Raw genomic sequence first — 19541 nt, 5'->3', positions numbered from 1 at the left:
AAAATGTTATGACAATTCATCCCCAGCCACTTTACTCTCCTGATTTTGCCCCTGTTGACTTCTTGTTTCCTAAACTTAAATCCACGCTGAAAGGAAAGTGATTCGACACCATTGAAGACATAAAGCAAAATTCGTCGCAGCAACTTTTGGCGATTCCTGAAGATGCATTTAAGGACTGTTTCCAGAAGTGGAAACGATGTTGAGAAAAGTGTATACATAGGGAAGGGGAATACTTTGAAGGGGACCCAATGGAATAAGTTGTAAGATTGTTTAATAAATTTTTTTAAAATCAGTCATGGAACTTTTTGAATAGACCTTGTATAGCATCTCCTGCGTCACAGCTGTTATTTCAAGACTTGACCTGGCACTTTTCCAGCTGCCAGCAGGCAGAACGAGAAATACTTTTATTAGAGAAAACTGGAGAACAGCTGAGAGAAGATATGACAGAGGTCTATAAAATACAAATTAACAGCCAAACTGGGTCAGACCAATGTTCCATCTAGCCCAGTTTCCTCCCTCCAACAGTGATCAATCCAGGTCACAGTACCCAGTAGAAACCCAAATAGTAGCAAGTACAACATATCATGCTACCGATCCAGGGCAAGTGGTGTCTTCCCCCATATCTGTCTCAATAGCAGACCATGAACTTTTCCTCAGCTGAGTGGAGTGGAATAGGTAGATATGAATCACTTGTTTATTCTTTCCCAAAATGCAAGGACTAGGGGGCACAAAATGAAGCTGCAAAATAGCAAAATTAAAACAAATCAGAGAAAATATTTCTTCAATGTGTAATTAAACTCTGGAATTTGTTCCCAGATTAAGTGGTAAAAGCAGTTGGCTTAGCAGGGTTAAAAAAAAGGTTTGGACAAGTTCCTAATAGAAAAGTCCATAAATCATTAAGCCAGACTTGGAAAAATCCACTGCTTATTCCTGAGATACACACCATAAAATCTGTTTTAATCTTCTGGGATCTTGCCACGCACTTGTGACCTGGATTGACCAGTGCTGAAAATAGGATACTGGACTTCAGGGACTTTCAGTCTGTGCCAGTATGGTGATGCTTATGTTCTTTTGACAACTTATTAAAAAGTCATATTTGTCACATTCTACCTCTGCCGTTGCAGTTTAGGGTTGCTGGGCCCCCTTCTTGACTGGGATCCCAGTACAGTGGGGGTTGCTTGGGTGAAATGTAAGTTTCAGATTTATTCATAGCTTGATATACCTGCCATCACAGGTATCTGGTCGGTTTACAATAATAGGAATTATTTTAAAAAGCCACTTCATACTTTCATTATGAAGTGTGCAAGCCTACAGTTATAAAACTGGCTAAGTATCTCTGTAAAGCTTCTGGCTGCATTATGTAACTCATCATCATAATCATAAGAATATACATGAATTACTATGACATCACTTTTATTCATCCACCCTTGAAATAAGAATGCACAAAAGAATTAAGATAGAGTTCACAAGAACAATTTGGAAATGAATTGGAAAACAAATTGACTGGCCATTTATTAGCAAGTTAAAAATACAAATATTTCTAACCGGCTACTTAAACTCTCTCCCTCTCCCCTCCCCACCCCCCCCCAGTATATATATTTTGACAGTACTTTCCCTTAAACAGTGAACTCCATGCACATTTGAATTTTGCACTATGTATAGAGGATATTTGCTTCGATTCTTTTGTAAGACCCTATTGCTGTGTGGTTAACAAAGGTAACATAATTCCCCAAGACCAGAAGTGGAGACCATTGTGTTGTTTGGTTTATACTGACTAGGTTCTGCCAGCAGGAGGCAGTGCAGAAACCCTAGAGGAAATGAGCCTTCAGCTTTCTAAAGTACAGAATGAACGCAGAGTCTCAAGCTGACCCTGTTACAGGAGTGGTCTTGCAAAAGGAAAGCAGCTGAGCTTGGAATTCTAAAGAGGATACCCAAGACTGGAATAAAGATTATTGGAAGATAGTTCTAGGTCTTGAAGCAGTCAATTTTTAAAAAAAAACCAAAAAAGTGACTTTCAGGAGATAAGTGAAGTAATAAGTAAAGAATGACGAGTTGCTGCAGCAAGCAAAATGCACAGAAATACCAAGGGAGAGCTAAGCCAAAGAGTGAGATTCAGCAATCTCTCCCCTACCCCCTTTCAGAAAATGCATCCAGGGTAATAAATCTAGAATGACATAAGGGTGATATTGCTTTGCAAATGAAAAAGCAGCATACGTTGATATTTGCTTTCCTTTGTTGCCCACGAAAAGATAGAAACAGAGAGGAAGCAAATGCTAGGTGAGACAAGTTTCAAGGGCATTTGTCCAGATAACTAAGCAGCTACCTGCGTACATTTTCTAGGCTAAAAGTGTCTTCAATCAGTGCATAGGTTTCAGAGCACATATACTTGTAGACACAGGAAAAAGGAATGGGGCAGGAATTCCATTCCTTCCTTTTGGTTATTCCACTTGGCTTCTCTTCTCTTAAGCTTGTCTCTTATAATCAGGATCGATGCACTGGCACTGAAGCTCTAATGAGTGAGAGGAGGGGCTCAAAGTCTGAGAGTGAGAGTCCTCTCACATGAGTGTGACACACCCTTAATAAGCAAGGCTTGGCATCTCTGAATACGTTTCCAGCATTATGAGGTATAAAGTATCAGCAGTTCATATAGAAAGCAGCTGAAGTGCTTAGGTATGCTGTGTTCTAGTAGCATAGTAAGGGGGGGTGGATTGCCCCAGGCACCATCCGCCCCCCGCCCCCCCCACACACACCACACTAACGCCTTCCCTTCCCTCCGTACCTCTTTAAATCTTCAACAGCGCAAGCAACTTCTCCGGCCTGCTGCTGGCCTGGTTCCCTTCTGAAATCACTTCCTGGTTGCGGGGCCAGGAAGTGACATCAGAGGGAAAGCCAACGCCAGTGTGAGCAGAAGGCCGAAGAAGCTTAAAAAGGTATGGGGAGAGGGCATGAGCATGGTGTGAGGAACGGAGAAAAACCAGGGGGGCGTGGAAGGAGCAGGAAGGCGGAGAGGAGGGCACGAGGGGTGCCACCACCCCAGGTGCCTCTTACCCTCACTTACCTCTGCTGTGTTCTTCATTGGAGAGCCTAACAAAAGATCAATTCAACTTCTCTGTACAAAGAGCCCAGTATTATCTAATGTTTACTGTGTTACGGGCTAACAACCCTCCCCCCCCTTTTTTTTTTTTTTTTTACTAAGCTGTGGTAGAGGTTTCTACCACAACCTGGGGCGCTAAATGCTCCGATGCTCAAAGGAATTCTATGAGCATTGGTTAGTTAGATCTCTGAGGTAAGATTGTAAATCAAAGGTGTCAAATGTGTTTTATTTATAGCTGGGTCTTCAGTTCGCCTTTATTGGGAACTTTATCATCCAAAAACTTGAGCATTATATTATTTGATTTGCAAAGATTATTCTGTCTTATTTTCTATAAAGCTTAAGCCATTATTATTTGAAACTTAAATTTTACTTGAATCTTTGTTTACATTTCTCATGTAGCTTAATTAGTAGCAATAACAGATTCATTTATATTTCTGACAGGCATTTTTCTCTTGATCCTTTGGCCTTCAACTCAGTCAGATCCAGGTCTGAGATTTGGCATCAAGAGCCTTCATTTAAACTACCTGGGGACCTTTCCTCCCTACTTTATATTCCATTCTAACTTATTCTAGTGCAGTCCTTGCACTGACAGTCAAGGATCATGCATCAGAGCTCCTTCTGGAACCCTGCAATCATGGGCCCCTATACTTGGCCACTAGGTGTCACTACTGCATGATGAGCAACTCCCTGTCTCTGGGGGCTGTGAACATGTCTTTCTCAGCCTTTTAGCCCTGACCAAACAGGGCAGTGGAACTGAGAATCATAGATCAGGTGCATTCAAATGGTAACACAGATATATATATATATATATATTTTTACATTAGTGTAGAGCAGTTGAATTTAAAACATAAACTGTTTCCACAAAATGTTATTCACTTTTTCAAAAGTTATTGTAGTATAGACAGTGAACCGATACTATTTCTTTAGCCAGAACAGTTTGTATCAATGTTGCTTGATTCTTATGTATCCCATATGAAGAAATAAGTCTCTTCTCACTACAAGAGATAAAAAGGTGTTGTTGTTTTTTTTTAATAATACAGCTAGATTTTGTTTAATGTTGGGAGTTGTGTATTTGATGACAGTGAGAAGAGTTCATATTTCAGTGAAATATGCACAACATGGTCCAAGTCACTCTACTCTTCATCTATTGAACCTGAAAAAAAGATCAAAAGAGGTACGGTTAGCAGTGTTTATAGATGAAACTGAAATAAGCTGTCAAAATTGTCCAGCTTGGGTATAGAAAAAAACTATGTGCAAGAATAGCTGGCAATGTAATTTTACCCATGGGAATTATATTCCACCTATGCTAGCTTAGGAGTGAGGTTCATTACTGTCATGGTATGTGCAGAACTGAATCATTGGGAGACATTGCTCCTGATAAAAAGAAGGCAGGTTAGAGCAGGAGGGGAAGAATAGCAACTAATTTTACTTTTTTTAAACCACTCACATAATTTTCACACAAGTAAGTATCTGTTGAAAAAAAGCAGGTGCAAATCTCCACAGGTACTTTTTTTTTTTCACCTGGGCCATTTTCAAGTACATAAGTGTTTTCCTTTTGAAAAATCAATGGTTTAAAATAACACTGGACTTTGCACTAGCCAACACAGTTTTAAAATATTGTTTGACTAAAGTATACTACTGAAAAGAAAAACCGGAAAGGTATATCCATGACGATAACAGTTACCAGGTCAATTATAACGTAATAAAGTTAGTCAATGGACCCCATACCTCATTAAAGGACTTGCTCGTACCTAAATGTTCTGCCATTATCTTTTCATATTTATATTTAATATTAATGTTTAATATTTATTTATGTTATATTTATATGTTGTACCCACAGTTGCCCACCAAAATTAGTATTATGATTTTGTTTCCTCGTTAGATTCCTTTACACATCCAGGGAGGGTAGAATATTTATTTGGAAGAGTAAAATTGATTTTTTTTTTATATTGATAGTATAATATATAATATTATTGTTTCTAATTAAGATAAGAAGGGGATAAAAAAATTGTTCAATGTAATAATGTGTATTTTCATATAGTTTTTTCTGATTCTTCAATTGTATACATTATAAAGTTTGAAATGTCAATAAAGATTTACAAAATGAAACAGTTACCAGATCAAAAAGAGTCAGAATGAAAAAATGTTCCCAGAATGTTCCAATATTTTTATCCAATTGTCTTTTGCATGTTATTATATATCCTTTGTTTAATGGTATTGACTATTGCAATGTACTTTATAAAGGCATAACAAAAAAAGACTTAAGACGCCTACAAATCATGCAAAACACTGCAATAAAAATTATATTTAATGCCAAGAAATACGATCATGTCACCCCCCTTTTATGCAAAGCACATTGGCTACCTGTTGAATTAGTTGTAAAATTTTATTACTTACATTAAAGACATGCCAAAGCAACCAACCTGAATTTATCAATAGCTTACTAATCCCCTACTGTCCATTTAAATCACTCCGCTCTATGACACAAAACCTTTTTGCTGTCCCATCTCTAAAGCATATTAACACAATAAGATCAAACAACTTTGTAGTGATCGCACCATCTCTTTGGAACTCTACTCCCAATTACCTCCGTGAAGAATCATCTTTGCTTCATTTTTTATTTTTTTTTTAAAAAGCTGAAAACATTCTTGTTCCAAGATGCTTTCGAAACCTAATTGCCCTTGTAAGGGCCAAACACTTGCTGACTGCTGTTGCGGGCAACACCTTTCCCTCCCTGTCGTTCATCCCGTATTTGTTTTCTTTACTCAAAATATTGTAGTTTTTCCCCTCTCTCCATCTGTTCCCGTTTGTCTTAATCTGAGTTTTGTCTTGTCCTTCTAAATTTTCATGTCGTTTTTAATTGCCAAACCATAATCTTGTTTTTATCTGTTGAAGGCTATATTTTTATTGTACACCGCTCAAAAGTTTGATTGAATGGTATAAGAAATTTTAAATAAACTTGAAACTTGATTATTAATCTTATGTATGATGTGTTCTTTTACTAATTATATATTCATTATTTTAACCCCCTCCCCTTTTCTTTGTACTAAGGCGCAGTAGATGTTTCTACCATGGCCCATAGTGCCAAATGCCTTGACACTCATAGAATTCCTATGAGCGTTGGAGCTTTTACTGCTCCAGGCCAAAGTAGAAACCTCTAGTGTGGCTTAGTAAAAAAAAAAAGGGGGGGGGTTAAGTTTGAAGAGATTAATTATAATTTATTTGTCAAATTGTAGACTACTGAGGAAGGCACTTAGGTGCCGAATCACTGGCTGTGTAGAGTCCAGTTCTGCGTTCAGGTGGAAACATTTCTTCATCCTGACTCTTTTGACCTGGTAAAGTATACTATTATCATATAAGCAGGATGAGTTTTAGTTACAGGAAGACAAGTGTTAAGTCGTCCTGGAAGAAAAGCCCACTGCCATGACAAATTGTATGTTATATTGAGAGAATGAAATATCAGAGAAAGAGGGAATACAGGATATAGCTTTTAATCAATCTTGAAAAAACAAAAGGATAGATATTCAAAGGGGTTTAAGCAGGCAGACACAGCTCCTGCCCACTTAAACCCTTATCATTGGGCTGAGAGGGAATTTTACTGTGGTTCTATGCTACTTCTGCTCTTTTATCAGCATGCCATGATACCATGTTTTCCACATGTCATCCATCTTTTGACATCTGGGGGATCTTTTGTTTTTTTTAAATGCAAACTTCCAAAAAAATGGCATAAGCCAGCACTTGGACGTTTTAATTGCCAAAATGGTCAAGTGCCGATTTTTCAAACTAAGTTTAGAAGTCTTGCAGGAAGTCAAAATGTTAAGGGGACGTGTAAGATGCGTGTTTTGGGGCGGGCTTAGCACTTGGACATCTTGCAGGAACAATCAAACTTTTTTCAAGATGTTCAGGGCATCCTTTGGACATTCAGTTAAACCTGTTTTCAAAGTGTCTAAGTGCTAGAAAAGTACCCAAACTGACCAGATGACCACTGGAGGGATAAAAGCATACCCCCCATTTTCCCCAAAGACCCCCTCTCCCCCCCCCCCAAGCTATGAAAGAAACAGTACATACCAGCCTGTATGACAGCTGCAGATATTATGGGACATCCTAATAGAGCAGCAAGCAGGTATCTGGAGTAGCCTGGGGGGCAGGGTAGTGAACCATGCCCATATCCCACGCTACCCACTACATTTATGCTGTAAAATGTGAGCCCACCAAAACCCACGCAAAATCTACTGTATTGGCATATAGATGACACTTGCAGCCATAAGGGCTATTGAGGTGGTAAGATAAATTCAGGTTATTCACCCTCTCCAAGGTAGGGAGAACGAGAGGGCACTCTCTAAAGTTAAAAGGGGATAGATTCCGTACAAACATAAGGAAGTTCTTCTTTGCCCAGAGAGTGGTGGAAAACTGGAACGCTCTTCCGGAGGCTGTTATAGGTGGAAACACCCTCCAGGGATTCAAGACGAAGTTATGCAAAGTTCCTGCTGAACCAGAATATAAGCAGGTAAGGCTAGACTCAGTTAGGGCACTGGTCTTTGACCTAAGGGCCGTCGCGGGAGTGGAATGCTGGGCACGATGGACCACTGGTCTGACCCGCAGCGGCAATTCTTATGTTCTTAAGTAGGTTTTCAGGGAGTTTGATATTTTATGCAGTCCTATTTATGCAGTTGTCTTGCCCAGTTAAGTACTGAATATCAGCAACTAATTGGCCAAGTACGGACTCTGCCCCCGGAACAACCCCAAAATAGCCAGATTCACGTTAAACACTAACCAAAAATTTTTGATGGTATAATCTGGTTAAGTGCCACTGAATATGACTGGCTAGCTCCAAAGAAGCAATTTAACCTGCCAGAAGCCATTCCTCACTAGTTCGATCACTTTGAATATTGACCCAGAGGCTATTTTATCCCCAGATCTTAATTTTCTGAGGCATGTGGAGGGGGAAATCCACACATCGAATACTGGGCAAGAAACAGTTGACCCACATTTTGGTAAATGCATGCTGTTATGTAATGTTTACTTGGATATCTTTTTAAGTCTGCTTCTAACTGCATAGGCATTTTGCAATCATAAGAACATAAGATTTGCTGCCGCTGGGTCAGACCAGTGGTCCATCGCGCCCAGCAGTCCGCTCACATGGCGGCCCTTAGGTCAAAGACCAGTGCCTTATTTGGGTCTAGCCTTATCTGCGTATGTTCTGTTCCAGCAGGAACTTATCCAACCTTGTCTTGAATCCCTGAAGGGTGCTTTCCCCTATAACAGCCTCTGGAAAAGCGTTCCAGATTTCTACCACTCTCTGGGTGAAGAAGAACTTCTTTAAGTTTGTACGGAATCTATTCCCTTTTAACTTTAGTGAGTGGCCCCTGGTTATCTTCACCTCGGAGAGGGTGAACAATCTCTCTTTCATACAATGGTGCTGGTTAGAGAAACGCACCTCTGGCCAGGGTTTTCCAGGCCTACCTTTGATGTGAATCCCACCTCCGTAGGTGTTATACAGTGCCTAATTCCACTTCTGCTATTAGCCACACCTACAGTGGCATTAGGCGCCATAAAAAGCCTTTGGAGGCATGATTCCTGTGCTGATTTCTAGGCACCGATAGGCGCCTTGAAAATCAGTGAAAACATCATTTAAATCAGGGGTCTTCAAAGTCCCTCCTTGAGGGCCGCAATCCAGTCGGGTTTTCAGGATTTCCCCCAATGAATATGCATGAGATCTATGTGCATGCACTGCTTTCCATGCATATTCATTGGGGAAATCCTGAAAAACCCGACTGAATTGCGGCCCTCAAGGAGGGACTTTGAGACCCCCTGATTTAAATGATGTTTTCACTGAGCTTGGCCACCTACCAGCGCCTAAAAAACTGATGCCATTGAGAGAATCCAGGACTTTATATTTTTATCTGCTATAATAATAACAACGGTTTATATACCGCAGGACCGTGAAGTTCTATGCGGTTTACAAAGATTAAAATAAGGTACAAATAAATTGAACTTAACAGGGTGGAAGCTAGTGAATAACAGCTCAAGAGATCAGTTATTGAGGATTGTACGGGTCAGCTGCTATGGCTCCCTTTCAGTTTCTAATAGTTCCGATGCAATATTCTTTCGGGGACTCTTAAGATATTACGGTACTCATTTTCAAAAAAAGAAAAACTTCCAAAAGACGTCATAAAGTGATACTAGGACATTTGGATTGCCAGAACATTCAAATTGCCACTTTCAAAACCTACATTCTCTAGATGGTTTTCTATGCTGTTTCTCAGCAGTGCATCTACATTTCATGGGGGGCGTGTTTTTGGCAGGCTAAGGATGGGCTTAGAACTTGGATGTTTTGCAGTGATAAACATTTTACACAAGGTCCAGGGCACGATTTAGACGTTTTGGGCTAGACCTGTTTTAAAAACAAATAAGTGCCAAAAAGGTGCTCAAGCTGACCAGATAACCACTGGAGGCAGAAAGGCCTGGTCTTCCCACATTCTCCCAGTGGTCAATGACCCCTTCCCATCCCCCAAATATGTAAACAAAACAGTGCCTACCTCTTTCTATGACAGCTGCAGATATTATGGCCAGTCCTAGTACAACAGTGAACAAGTGTCTGCCAGCCCTTGGGAGGGGGGGGGGGTACATTGAACAGCCCTGACCGGGGGGGATTGGTGGGAGAGAGAGAGGATTTGATGGTCTTTTTATTTTTATTTTTAATTAGGGATTTTTGTGGTGGGGCCTGAGATGTCAAGTCTTACTTTCCGGTCAGTGCCTGACCGGAAAGTAAGGCTAAGACAACTTAGACCCTGCTGGAAAATTTATGCCCACAAATGTAGTAAATCGAGGATAGAGAATCGCCTGGAGTGCATATTTTAATATTAATGATCTCATTGTATTATCATTTTAATATTAATGACCTCGTTGTACTACATTTGCATAGTACAATCAGAGGCTGCTAGGAAGTACAGAAAAGAGCATGATGAGCCGTTCTGTGAATCGGCCGGTAAAATACTTGGACACTAAATCAGCTAGGACTGGTTAGGGCCCGTCGTTAAATGCATAGTGAATTGTGAGGATCTGGCCCTTAGACCTCGGTCTCCTTGGTTTATGACTATTGTGTGGTCTGCTCTGTATCTCTGCCAGACTGTATCTTGTTGACCGCCTGCCTATCTGGTTTTTTTTACTATATGCATTTTACACTATCATTTGCATCCATATACTGTGTTTACAAGCCACCATATTCAAATAAATGAGACAGAAGAGACATTTCAAAAATCCACTTACTTCCTGAAATACGGCCGAATCTTCTCTCTGATGTGCTTAACATTCTAATTAACGGAGTGCTCATTTTTGTCAGAAATTTATTTACTATAGCCTTTTTTTCTGGATTGCTACAAGACAAATTCATGACTTTCCCAAGGCATTCAACTTTGTTTTTGCTCAGGCCAAGCAAATGGAAGACATCAATCAGGGCATCACCCACGAACTGATAGGAGAAGCTCAAAGTGTCTCCATCAATTTTGTAGTTTTCTTTAGAGAGAAATTCCTCAACAACTTTGTGGAAACTGAACTGAAAATAAAGAAAAAAAACCCCCATGTGACCAATATTTTAGAGCCATGTTTATTTAATTAGTATTATAAATTGTGACTAAGAGGGCCCTTTTACTAAAGTGTGGTAAGAAGTAGCCTTAGCATGCCCTTATGTGAGTCTATCCTGTGCCCTAAAGCCACTTTTATTGTGGCCTTAAAAGCCCCTTATTTTCCATGAATTACATTTTTGGCTATATGCTAATATTCTCTCCTATTAAGAATGTAGTACGTCATATACATTCCTTATGATCCTCACAACAGATATGAAGCTCCCTGATCCTCAGAGGTACCACCTAGGGCTCAAATATTTTCACTGTCCAAGGATTTAAGTACCACCTCCTCACTGGATCTTAATTTTTTAATTTTAATAAACATTTAGACATAACTTAGTGTACTATATATTAAAAATACTTAGCTGTGTGGTTTTTTTTCAGGGATAGTAAAGCCAACATGTTTCACCCATTGGTTTTCTCAAGGCTAATCATCCCTATACGATGCTTTTCGCCACTTTAACAGACCACTAAGGCCTCCTTTTACGAAACTACAATAGCACTTTCTAGCGCAGAGAGCCGTGCTGAATGGCCCGCACTGCTCCCGATGCTCACAGGAACTCTATGAGCGTCGGGAGCAGTGCAGGCCATTCAGTGCGGCTCACCGCCCTAAAAACTGCTATTGCAGTTTCGTAGAAGAGGGAGTAAGTCTATCAAAATATAGATAGAAAACAGATAGATAGATCTTTTGATAGACTTAGTGGTCTGTTAAAGTGGCGATACGCATCGTATAGGGATGATTAGCCCTGAGAAAACCAACAGGTGAAACATGTTGGCTTAGATCACACAGCTAAGTACTTTTAATATATAGTACACTCACATCAAGCAGCATTATGGGGCAAAGATCTGGAACAATTGCTCACACCTACTACTTATGGGGAATTTAGGAAACACCTAAAAACATACCTGTTCCTGAAGTATTTAGGCAACTAACCTGTATAATCCTACTCCACAATAACTGTTCTCTAGCGCTGTTAATAACTAGCTTCTAACCTTGTTAATTCTAATTAATTCATAACATCTTTTAACCATTGTAAACCACATAGAACTTCACGGTCCTGCGGTATATAAACTGTTATTATTATTATTAAATCCTTGGACAGTGAAAGTATTTGAGCCCTAGGTGGTACCTCTGAGGATCTGTTGTGAGGATCATAAGGAATGTTTATGAAGTACTACATTCTTAATAGGAGATGATATAAACATTCCTCATAAATCACTTATCAAAAAATTAAAGTGCTGTTAGTAAGTTTCCAAGTTTATTCAATATTTGATTAATCGCTTATTCAACATTCTAAGCGATGTACATAGTATAATAATAACATAAGTTAATAGAGGGAGACTGACAATTTCATGTAAAAAAAACCGAAAACAAAACACTTAAGACAAACATGGGATACAAAGGGGAAGGAGAAGGGAAAGAAATACAATTTTGAGAAGGCTAAAGAAAACATTTATGGTAAACAACATTAGGAAAGGAAGAACAAAGGGAGGCCAAAGTAGTACATATGAGATCTATAAAAAAACTTTGGTCGGGTCGTACGTACTGGTTATCTCAGCTGTCAAATGCATCTTTAAAAAGAAAACATTTGAGCTTACTTTTAAATCTAACCAAATCTAATTCATCACGAATATTGATTGGAAGTAAATTCCAGGTTTGAGGTGCTGTGACGGAAAAGATTGAATTTCACCGTGTATTTATAATTTTTAAAGAAGGGACTGTCAAAAGATGTTGATTGGCATATGCTAATATTAGCATTAGCCTGTGGCTATTTAAACAAATTACTGTGCAAGCACTTAACGCCAGTGGTGTGGTGAGGGTGGGAGGCACTCTTTCCCCACCCCCATTCCTGCTGCATGCATCCCTCTTCCCTCGTCCCTCTTTAGCTTCCCCAGTGCGAGCAGCACGTCCAACTTGCTGCCCATGCTGGCATAGGCGTGCTCTCTGATGTCACTTCCTAGTCGTGGGACCTGGAAATGGTGTCAGAGAGAGAGCCGACACCAACGTGGGCAGCGAGTTTGTGATGCTGCTCATGCCAGGAAAATTAAAGAGGTGCGGGGGAAGGGAAGGGGCGCACGCACGGGGCAGTGGGAGTAGAGAGGAGGACGGGTGTTGGTGCCCCCACCAAGATGGCGCCCGGGGCGGACGGCCCCCCACCACTTACTATGCTACTGGGAGGGCTTGAAGGACCTTCAGTCTATCCTAGTATGGCAATTCTTATGTTCTTATGAACAACTAAAGAGCAATGAAGGCAAGAGAAAAAAGTGGACAGAACACAAGGAAGGAGATAAATAAGTTTCCCCAGTACAGGTCAATGCCCAACACAAAATTGACTACTCAACATAAGTCACCAAAAGCAGCTGAAAAATAGAATGTTTTGAGGCCTGATTTAAATCTGAGAATTCATTAACAAAGGGGCCAATATATAGAATGCAGATGAATGAGTCATTTCAAGGTGAATCATTGAAGGGGGAATAAATAGGAGATGATCATTCAGAGAGTGCAATGCTTACAGTGTTGATTGTGAAATCAGGCAGTTAAAAATGTGTTGGCCTCTGCACATTGTTTTAAAACCTAAAATCAAAACCTTTAACCCCTACGTAACTGGAAGCTAGAGGCGTGCAGCCCCAAAATCTTCATATCATGTTGTTTCCAGAATCCATATGTTCTTATGGGGTTCAAAGAAGCTTTGGATAGGTACTTGGAAGACAAAGGGATTGAGGGGTACAGATAAGAGTAGAGGTAGATTATAGGGATGGGATTAGAGGTAAGTTACAAAATTAATCAGGAACCACTGTTCAGGCACTAGGCCTGATGGGCCGCCACGGGAGCGGACCGCTGAGCAAGATGGACCTCTGGTCTGACTCAGCGGAGGCAACTTCTTATGTTCTTATGTTTCCAGGAATGTTTGTTTTCTTCAGGTTTCTTTCCATTATATTATCATGGGAGCAATGTTGATGTTTTCAAAGGCTGCATGCTCTTTCTGAAAGGGCATGCACTCTTTTAACAACGAAACAACTTAGTAACTGTTTATCTATTTCCACTTCATATCTGGCCTTCATTAAATTTCTGAAAACATACTTGTTTGGCAAATATTTGACTAATCTATTGTAATCATACTGTAAATGTTCAGTATTCATTTCTTTTGTTAACACAATTCAAGCTCACCTGCAGTTTGTAGCTTTCTCCCAGCACAGAAGAGATGATATTGTTCATGCCTTGTTCTATCTGTCCTTTTATCTTCGGATGCCGCGTATTCACGATGAAAGCAAATGTCTTTTCTGAAATCACAATATACTATAAGTCAAAGGCTGAGCTGTCATCCACATAGCACTAAGATGGCAACCTAAAATCTAGTCCAGGGGTGGGCAACTCCAGTCGGGTTTTCAGGATTCCCCCCAATGAATATGCATGAGATCTATTTGCATGCACTGCTTTCAAAGAATATTCATTGGGGAAATCCTGAAAACCCGACTGGATTCCGGCCCTCGAGGACCGGAGTTGCCCACCACTGATCTAGTCGATTAAAGAAATCTCCTTGAGAAAACATTCTGATTTTAATATAGTTGGTATGAATCCACTTCTTTTGAGAACACTGATGGGTGGATTCAAGGAGGGGCACTGGACCCACCTCACTGTTGCTTCTGCTGCACATGGTCTTCAAAATATAAAAGGTAAACCCTGTTTACAGTTTATTAAAACCTGATATACCACCAGATTTAGGCAGTTTGTATTAATCCTATATAATAAAATGCTAGACGCGCATGCGCACTAAGACCTGCGTGATCTGTAATCCCTGATCTGTGAGATGTAGGTCCGTGGCATTGCAGGAGTGTGCATGCGTGCCTACGGTTCTTTCTTCGTCATCGTCTTCGCCCCTCCCCCCCAAACCCCGTTGAGCCTCACACCCGATCGCCTCCAGAAGTCCGCTCCGCTCCTCCAACACCGGAAGGCCCCGAGCCCAAGTGGGCGAACGAGCTGCTCCTTTGACGGCTACTGCCGCTCATGCTGAGGTGCGTAGTGTACAGGCGCTGAATGGCGGCGGCTCCGGGGCTTTTCCTCCCGCCAGGCCTCTCCCCTCTCCGCCAAAGACGCTCCAAGCACAGCGCGGCACTGTGTGGGAAACCGAGTACCACGCTCGACACCGACCAAACTCCCACTGGACCAGTCGCGCGAAGCTGCGGCGGCCTTCCTCCCAAGGTTCCATACAAAACGGGCTGAGCAGCACAACATTCAATAGGATTAGTGATATGAAAAGATGAGCAGACAAGAACAGAGACTGAGAAAAAGAGAAGGCATAAAGGAGTAGACAATTGCAGTTAGCTTCAAAATTAAAGGCAGTTATTAAATAACAACACTTTGAAGTACCTCCCTACTGCTGGACAGGGGAAGCAGGAAGAGGTGCTGATGGACAGGGGGGGTGGAAGGAAGGGAGGCCTACTGCTGGACAGGGGGAGCAGGAAGAGGTGCTGATGCACAGGGGGGAAGGTAAAACAAAGGGAGAAGGGCTGCTGCTGGATAAGGGGAGCAGTGAAGGGGTGGTGGTGGACACAGGGGAGGTAAAAGGAAGGAAGAATGGACAGGGGGAGCACGCAAGGGGTGGTTGTGGACAGCCAAGGAAAAAGAAAGCGGCTAAGGAGAGAGAGAGAGAGAGAGAGAAAGAAATAAAGACAGACATACACACACATATTCTAGCACCCGTTAATGTAACGGGCTATAAAGCTAGTATATGATAAAATAATAAAAAGGGAAATAGAACGCCATAAACTTAGATAGGACAGTCCTACTTCATATATTCTCAGCCTCTTTTTAGCTAGGATCAAACTGCAGGGTCTGAGCTATGAGTCCGTTCCTGGCCTTTTTGGCTGAGTTTCAGACCATTATGAGAGGGTGACTGTCCTTCCACCTAAACCACACTGCAGAGATGATGATGTAATAACCATTGCCAAAAAGATGTTCAGCATTTTCACTCCTTTCCCTGCTACCTCTGGGGTGGCACTGGCCCCAATGCAACAGTCAATATGTCTATACAAGATTCATTATGGTCAGTGCAAGGCCTTGAGCACTCATGCATGTTCAAGGCCTGTAGATCTCACTTCACTCCCTCTAAACTTCTATAGGTAACATGATTGTTCCATTAATACTGTTCTGACCCCCCCCCCCCCCCCAACTTGTGGACAGGTCAGCCCTGACAGCCTATCAATATTTTGCAATCACAAGATCAAGGTCTCTTGCAGAACACTTCTTTAAAATTTGCACATAATGCAGAGCTGCCAAGGGAGGGAGATTTTGTCAGAGGGAGATTTAGGGCATGCCCTCCAGCATCACCCTATCTACCGAGCCCTACCCAGTCCAATCCCAAATCCATTTAGCCCCTTCCCAGCTCATCACCTGGCACAGCCTGTTGCAGCCTGAGGCATCAGCAGTTGCCTCCTCTTCTGGCAGCAGCAGCAGGAGGCACCTTAATAAAACGTCATTTCTTGCTGCCGCGGAACCAGTCTCACAGCTCTTTTTTGCAAGACTGGTGCAACTCTTACAGATATTAGACTTTAAACTTTTGGTCTGAATCTAAGTACTAGTAAATATATCTAAGTATAAAATGATAAAATGTACTATATATTGTCACAGGATCACCCCTGTTCCTAGTGAGGAAGCCTTGCCAGAGAAGGGAAATAGGGTTAAAACCCTTGCAAGTATTCCTAAACCGGCAGCCCCTAGGAACACTTATAAGCCAAGCCTTCCAACACTGAAACCTCCTAAAGCCCTGCCTAAAGCAGACAGATCCGGTTTAGCTTTACCTAAACCAGGTATAAAGAAACAAGTGGAAAGACTACATTTCCCAGCAGGCCTAGAGCCAGGGGCAGGAAAGAGCAGGGCTGGAATACAAGCCACTTCCAATCAGTCCCAAATTGGTTTAGGCCAGGTGAGGAGCTCTGTGAGGGCAGGCTACACCAACACACCTGCAGGAAGGATTAATCAGCTTCCTGCAGTAAGAGAAAAGGGAGTAACTTTCTCAAAGCAGGGGAGCCAGCTCCAGAAGCAGGGGAAGCACCAGCCTCAGAGTATATACCGGCTCCCAACCCAGAGACAGTTGCAAGTTACAGATTGCCAGCCCAAGGAATTAAGAAGCCGCAGTCTACCTCCTGGCTACCAGACCAGGCAGAAGTGAAACTGTGTTTGGGCAGGACATTGAGTTAGCTGATGAAGACTTTGCACATGATATGGAGATAGAGGGAACAGAGCAGCCCATTATTGAAAGTATGGAAACAAGCTGATCTTTTCCTGTTATGGCAGCTGGGAGAAAATGTGGAATGTGTACTACCTTAAGACAAGGCTGGAAAGTTTTTGTGTTTGAAGAAAGCTTTACATTAAGAACCAGTTTTTCTCTTTTGGAGACAGTAAGCTGGGAACTGACTATTATTTGTATTCTAAATGCTGCCAGGATACCAGGTGATACAAACCTGAAGAAGCCTATTGAAAGTTTTGTTTTGATTTTTTTGTTCAATAAAGTATTCTTGAGAAATTGCACCTCTGACTTTTAATTGGTTGCTTTTCCTTTATTCCACTACTAAGCTATCATTAGAACCTCGCTTAACCGCTCAGCTGAGGTTTATGTGCACTGGGTAAGGTCACTTGCTGAGCCCAGCTTGGCCACGCCCGGTCACAATATTATAATGTAAGTTTTTATTTTGAAGCTGGAGTTGGAGATGGTACATTTTACCAGCTCAGATGCCACCCAAATCTGCTTCCAACTCCACAGCACTGGTTACGGTAATGAATATTGAGTTTAAATCTTGAGAGGAAGCCTAGAGGCTTGACAGTTAATTGGGGGGGGGGAGGAGATGTGCAAAACTGAGGGTTCACCTAGGGCAGGGGTAGGCAATTCCAGTCCTCAAGAGCCAGAGCAGTTTTTCAGGATATCCACAATGAATATGTATGAGATGGATTTGCATCTCAAGGAGGCAGTGCATGCAAATCCATCTTGTGCATATTCATTGTGGATATCCTGAAAACCTGACCTGGCTCTAGCTCTCAAGGACCGGAATTGCCTACACCTGACCTAGGGTGCTTAGTATCCTTGCACCACACCTAATCCTTTATTGGAAAAGAACAGAACAGTAGAGTATGAATTGTCCTCTACGATCAATTTGGACATTTCCCGCTAAACATCCAAAGTCAGAAGCATAGAAATATCCATTTTCAAACCAGGGCATCCAAATATTTTGGGGGGGGAAAATCACTTACTTGGACATCTTGGCTGCCAAAACATCTAGACTGTGCTTGACGTCTAACTTTATTCGTCATTTTTGGCCACAAAAATGTCCAAGTTAGAAAAGTCCAAATCAGCACCATTTAGATGTTGGAGGGGGTTACCATTCTAATGAACAGGCCACATAGACATGCCAACAGAGCAGTGGGGCACCTTAGAGCGCACTACTGTGAACTTCACATAAAGAGTGCCAGATGTACATCTCAGCATATACCCCTTATAATTTATGTTGAGCCCTCCAAAACTCCCCCAAAACCTACTATATCCACCTGTCTACTGCCCCAATAGTTCTTATGGCTGCAGGTGGCACCTATATGGCAGTATAGTAGGGTTTTGGTGGGCTCATAATTAACACCAAAAAATGTAGTGGTTAGAGCGGCTTATGGGCCTGGGTCCTCCTCTCTGTGATTCACTAGCCCATACTGGAAGGTGTCTGTAGTAGAGGAGAGACTGTTCGCCTTTCTCTGTTGATCGAGAGGTTTGCATGTTTTGACACTAAGAAGGAAAAAAAACTTCACCAAGATTTATGTTTATGGTATCTGGTTGATCTTCCACGATCTTTGGTTATTCTGGAACACTCCACCAATACTCAAATATTTAAATTTAGACCCTTAAAGAAGACACCATATAGGTGCCGAAGTACTGGCTGTGTTGAGTCAGTTGTACTTTGCTGGAATATTAATAAAAGACCCCGATGGAACCATCTCTCCATGTCTACTTTCCTTTTGTTTGATATTTGTTTGATGCTCTACTAATCTTTCCCATACCAAGTGCTACTGTTCTAGAGACAGGCACGTACTCTTTCATTCAGATTTTTAGGGGTGGGAGGAGGTCAGTGAGCATTGGGGGAGTGTGGGGGGAGGTGTCATACCTTCTTGTCTCCAGTGGTCTTCTGATAGTTTTGGTACCTCTATAGCACTTAGATGCTTCTAAAACAGGTTTAGTTCCGAAGTCCAAGTTCTGTCCAGTAAGTTTTACAAAAGATTTGATTATTCTCACAAGGCGTCCAAGTCTAGCATGCCCAAAACACACCTCAACATGCCCCCTCTTGATACACAGCAGATGAAACGTCCCGCTAGACATCCAGGAAAACAGTTTCAATTATTGGCACTTGGACATCTCATCGATTAGGACGTCCAAGAGCTGATTTAGGTGGTTTTGCAGATGTTGTAGTTGTTTGATTATGTCCCTAATACCTTACTTTGTAATACTCTTATGTTTTGTAAATGCCTTATGTTAGACTACATCTATGGAAGGCAGTTTACAATGTTGGTATTCATACTTATTCATTTATTTGATATACTTTCTTTCATATGTGGAACAACACAGCTAATTATGATTATTGAGAGCTTCTATACCGCTACTAATGACTGGGGAGTCAATTCAGAGCAGTCTACATGAGCCTCTGCAAAAGTGCTACACTACATGAGCTTCTGTAAAGGTGTTATGATACATTAGCTTCTAAAGAGATGTTACCATAAGGAGTTGTGAGATGTTACAATGCATGGGCTCTATACTGAAATACACAGAGCTCTGTGGTGCTGTTAGAGT

At 41.5% G+C, this 19541-nt stretch overlaps 1 protein-coding gene across 2 annotated transcripts in view; it reads right to left on the bottom strand.

Annotated features, from left to right (window-relative positions):
• Positions 1-3427: 3427 nt before the first annotated feature.
• The window catches only part of MEDAG (mesenteric estrogen dependent adipogenesis), a 38125-nt gene continuing 22011 nt past the window's right edge, over positions 3428-19541 (bottom strand). The window contains exons 3-5 of one of the 2 annotated variants that reach the window (XM_033949270.1): positions 13889-14001; positions 10364-10649; positions 3907-4247 (exon numbers count right to left, since the gene is read on the bottom strand). In XM_033949270.1, coding sequence (XP_033805161.1) covers positions 4228-4247; positions 10364-10649; positions 13889-14001 — 419 coding nt within the window. In that variant the 3' untranslated portion in view covers positions 3907-4227. Of the gene's footprint in view, positions 4248-10363; positions 10650-13888; positions 14002-19541 lie in introns of both variants that reach the window. The other variant, XM_033949271.1, reaches the window with a different exon arrangement.

The sequence above is a fragment of the Geotrypetes seraphini genome, chromosome 6 (genome assembly GCF_902459505.1).
Source record: "Geotrypetes seraphini chromosome 6, aGeoSer1.1, whole genome shotgun sequence".
Lineage (NCBI taxonomy): Eukaryota > Metazoa > Chordata > Amphibia > Gymnophiona > Dermophiidae > Geotrypetes > Geotrypetes seraphini.
Note: the sequence above shows the minus strand (reverse complement) of the source record. Positions and strands in the feature narration are given on the sequence as shown.